The sequence below is a fragment of the Nematolebias whitei genome, chromosome 12, assembly GCF_014905685.2.
Source record: "Nematolebias whitei isolate Nwh7 chromosome 12, NemWhi1, whole genome shotgun sequence".
Taxonomy (NCBI): Eukaryota; Metazoa; Chordata; class Actinopteri; order Cyprinodontiformes; family Rivulidae; genus Nematolebias; species Nematolebias whitei.
The window spans coordinates 47680619-47684680 of record NC_056509.1 but is presented as its reverse complement, the minus strand read 5'-3'; the positions used below and the strand labels follow the sequence as shown (position 1 = coordinate 47684680).

At 51.6% G+C, this 4062-nt stretch overlaps 2 protein-coding genes across 2 annotated transcripts in view; one reads left to right on the top strand and one right to left on the bottom strand.

Annotated features, from left to right (window-relative positions):
- arid1b (AT rich interactive domain 1B (SWI1-like)) overlaps positions 1–2149 on the top strand; it is a 23184-nt gene extending 21035 nt beyond the window's left edge. The window contains exon 17 of the mRNA XM_037685223.1: positions 785–2149. Coding sequence (XP_037541151.1) covers positions 785–1812 — 1028 coding nt within the window. The 3' untranslated portion in view covers positions 1813–2149. The remainder of the gene's footprint in view (positions 1–784) is intronic.
- An 853-nt stretch (positions 2150–3002) lies between these two features.
- tmem242 (transmembrane protein 242) overlaps positions 3003–4062 on the bottom strand; it is a 3339-nt gene continuing 2279 nt past the window's right edge. Inside the window, exons 3-4 of the mRNA XM_037686025.1 lie at positions 3671–3808; positions 3003–3456 (exon numbers count right to left, since the gene is read on the bottom strand). Coding sequence (XP_037541953.1) covers positions 3343–3456; positions 3671–3808 — 252 coding nt within the window. The 3' untranslated portion in view covers positions 3003–3342. The remainder of the gene's footprint in view (positions 3457–3670; positions 3809–4062) is intronic.

The window sequence follows — 4062 nt, the reverse complement described above, 5'->3', positions numbered from 1 at the left end:
ATTACATATATATATATATATATATATATAAAAATACGGGACTTTACGAGCCGACAACATCACGTGCACGTCACAGCATCACGTGCACATCCAAGAAGAGATTTTCACATTTAAAAATGGTCCAAATCTAATAATTCAAACTGCAGCTGAACATTCAGATTTCTGTAAAAGTGGCAGCTCGGTGAGACGCTAACTTTACTTTTCAGTCTGTTTCTGTCCGCCTGTCGTATTAAGAGTGCTGTCATGGTGTGACAGACACAGACGTGTGTAGTTACCATGGTGACTGGCAGCAGCTCTACATTTCTTTTGATCGTAGCTGTTTTTACATTGTTTGTAGCTGATGCATTAAATGTTGGGTGTTTGGGTCGAGGCGGTACCGGGTCGACACTCGGGCGGTACGAGATCCACGAGGCTAAAAGTCACAAACAACAAAAACCCGTTCATGGTTCTGTTCAGTAAAATGATCACTGAAATGTTTTTGTTTCAAATGGTTTGTGGCAGCAGCTCAAACGGGTCAGGCTCTAGGACCATGCGGTCACTCATGTTGTGAGAGCAGCTCTGCAGCTACGTGCTGAGAAGAAGAGTCGATCAAACTCAGCTTTTACTTTTGGTCTCGTGTAAAAATGAGTTGGACCTTCTTCGTCCTCGGGCAGGAGAGGTCACCGGACTGAGTTTGTGTCAGAGTCCCGTCTCCAGGATCAGTACCTGGTCTGTGTAGTTGGTCAGAACCAGGCTGCGTCTCCACGTCTCTTTAATGTTTACATTCTGATTCTTGTGTCTGCAGGCCCACTGTCTAAGGTCAAAGGTCAGAGTCCGATCAGCCAGCTGGAGGACGAGCCGTGGTGCTGGGACGAGGCGCCGCTGTCCACGGCCGAGTCCTGGCAGGACTCTCTGGCCAGACGCTGCGTCTGCATCTCCAACATCATGAGGAACCTCTCCTTTGTCCCCGGCAACGAAGCAGTCCTGTCACGGCACCCGGGCCTGGTTCTGATCCTGGGCCGACTGGTGCTGCTGCATCACCGCCACCGCCCCAGGAGGCGGACGCCCCCCAACTACCAGCGGGAGGAGGAGCAGGGCCTGGCCTGCAGCCGGGATGAGTGGTGGTGGGACTGCGTGGCGGTGCTGCGGGAGAACACGCTGGTGACGCTGGCCAACATGGCGGGTCAGCTGGACCTGTCTCTGTACCCTGAGACCGTCTGCCTGCCGGTCCTGGACGGGCTGCTGCACTGGATGGTGTGTCCGTCCGCCGAGGCCCACGACCCGTTCTCCTCGGCCGGCGGCTTCTCGTCGCTCACGCCGCAGAGACTCGTCCTGGAGTGTCTCTGCAAGCTGAGCGTCCAGGACTGCAACGTGGACCTGCTGCTCGCCACGCCGCCCTTCAGCCGCCAGCAGCAGCTCTTCTCGGCGCTGCTGCGCCTGGTGGGCGAGAGGCGGAGCCAGGTGTGCCGGGAGATGGCGGTGGCCGTGCTGTCCAACCTGGCGCGGGGCGACCCCACGGCGGCGAGGGCCATCGCCCTGCAGAAAGGCAGCGTGGGAATTCTGATCGGGTTCCTGGAGGACAGCTTGGCCATGGCCCAGTACCAGCAGAACCCTCAGGGCGTCCTGCACGCCGCGCTGCCGCCGGAGCCGCCCAGCATCAACATGATGAGCCGCGCCGCCAAGGCGCTGCTGGCCATGGCGAGCGTGGAGGAGAACCGGGCCGAGTTCGTTCTGTTCGAGAGCCGGCTGCTGGACATGTCGCTGTCCGCCGCCCTCAACCCGGCGGTGGCGTCCATCATGTGTGAGGTTCTGTTCAAACTGAGCCGCTCGTGACACGAACACCGCCACGGAGCGCGCTCAGTGGGGCTGCGAGCGCGGAACCCCCCCGGGTCCTCCTCCGTTTTTATTTAAAGTTTTTACAAAAGATTAAATATAGAAAATATATCTCCATCCACAGAAACCTTTAGGTTAAATTTTAATACAAAAATATTTAATACTTTTTAAGGTTTTCTTGTTTTGTTTGAACCAAAGTGTGGCGACGCTCGTGGTCGTTTGGGGGCGGGGTCTATTTAAACGTGATGTAGATAATCGTTGTGGGCGGAGGAAACGCCGACGTTCAGTCGAGTTCTTTGTTCTGGTGCAATAAGTTTGTTTTAATGTGAATTCTTCCACCATCAGTTCCACCACGGGGGGTGGGGGGGTCACCAGAGTTTCACCACCGGGGGGTGGGGGCCCATTTCTGAACTCCAGGACTTTTTGCTCCTGTAAAAAGACGATGGACATTAGCAGCGGACCAGCTCACCTGGTCCTTCAGGTCCGGTTAGCTGAGTCTCAAGTTTTGGGGTCTGACCTGGAGGGGAGGGGCTGCGTGTAAACAGGAAGTGGGGGGCGGGGCTTCACTCCTGATGACCTCACATCAGGAAGCGTTGTAACAAATGTAAAAAGAGAAAAAGGTTTTGTTTCTTCAGTACGAGATCTTTATATGTTCCACAACACGTTGAAGAATAAACGTGCATGAACTCTGAGCACTGAACAGAACCGGGTCACTTTGATCCAAAACCAAACTGAAGATGTTTTACTGTAAACGGGTCTGGACCTCAACTTTAATCCTCGCTTGGAGCCGTAGGTTTGTCAGTGGGGTCCGGACCCTGACTTGGAGGAACCACCCAATGAAAGTTGCCCTGATCGGGTCCGGTTCAAGGATTAGACCAAATTAGAGTGAACGCTCAGCTCAGATTAACAGACGTCTGGTTCTGGAAGGAAAATGTTTTAAACCTGCAGGTTCTGACCTTTGGGGGGTTCTAGGTTCAGATTTGTGATTTAAGGTTCTACACTAAACCCGTAACGGTCTTCATGTTGGACCTGACCCGCTTCTCTCACCTCTCTGGGTTGTTTGGATCTCCGGCGCCACCAAGAGGTGAAAATAACAAAAGGTTCTGAAAACCTCAACAAGTTTCCTGCAAATAAAATATTTTCCATCTAAAAGTCTCTAAATGCTTAAAAACATTTTTTAATCTTCAAACATTTTATTTTTAAATTTACCGGCAGAGAAAAATATGGAGGAAACTCAGGAAGTGAATTTATAAAAACAAAACAATCTCTTCAGAACTTCCATTTAGAACCTAACTGGGCTCGTGTGTACGGTGGCCTCTGAGGGACATTTCACGCTGTTTGTTGCTGAAACAATGTTGAGAATCGGGTCCAGTTTGAAGAATCTCTGGATCAGAACCCAACTGAGGCAAAAACAAGAAGCAGAACCGTCTCGTCTTTCTCCAGTCGGACCTCAGAACAGGAAGTCGTGGAAACGGATCGGTTCTGTCACTGATCCCACAGTCCAGTGGTCCGGATCACGTTGGTTTAGAGTCACTTGGACCTGAACAGAGAGTCCCAGTCTAGCGGTTCTGACCCGGCTGCAGCCTCTGGGTTCTTCGGGATGGATGGGAAGAGGGACTGCATCTTGAGCCTGAACTCCACCAACTGAAGGAGAACCAGAGAGACCCGGTAAGAACCAAACAAACACAAAGGTTCTGAAAAGGTTTGTCCGACCAACTGGACCCAAATATAATGGTTCTGACAGAAATGAACAAAAACCAACAATTTGAAATAAATTTTACTTTTTATTTTTTTGTTTTGTTTTTATTACGGTATTTTCCAGGTGAAACAGTGAATTGTGGGTAAAAAAAAAACGTACGCTGTGAACACCGAGGGCTTTCCACACGGCGACGCTGAGCAGGCCGACTCCCCCCCAAGCGAACAGGGACCCCCAACCCAGAGCCCTGAGGGCCAGAGAGGCCCCGCTCTCCGGGGCTGCCGCCGTCGCCGCCACGCCCTGCAGGGGAAACAAACAAGATGGCTGCCAGTTACCGTTAGGCATCAAACAAAGGAAGAGCACAGACTGTAACCATGGCGATGGTGGTGGTTGATTAAAAACTAATCAGCACCTGGAGATCAGAACAACAAGAACGTCAGTGACCGACTATAAAACTCAGCTACCGTCCAATCAGAGCTCTACCTTCTTTAACTGCCGTCCAATCACGAGCTCTACCTTCTTTAACTGCCGTCCAATCAGAGCTCTACCTTCTT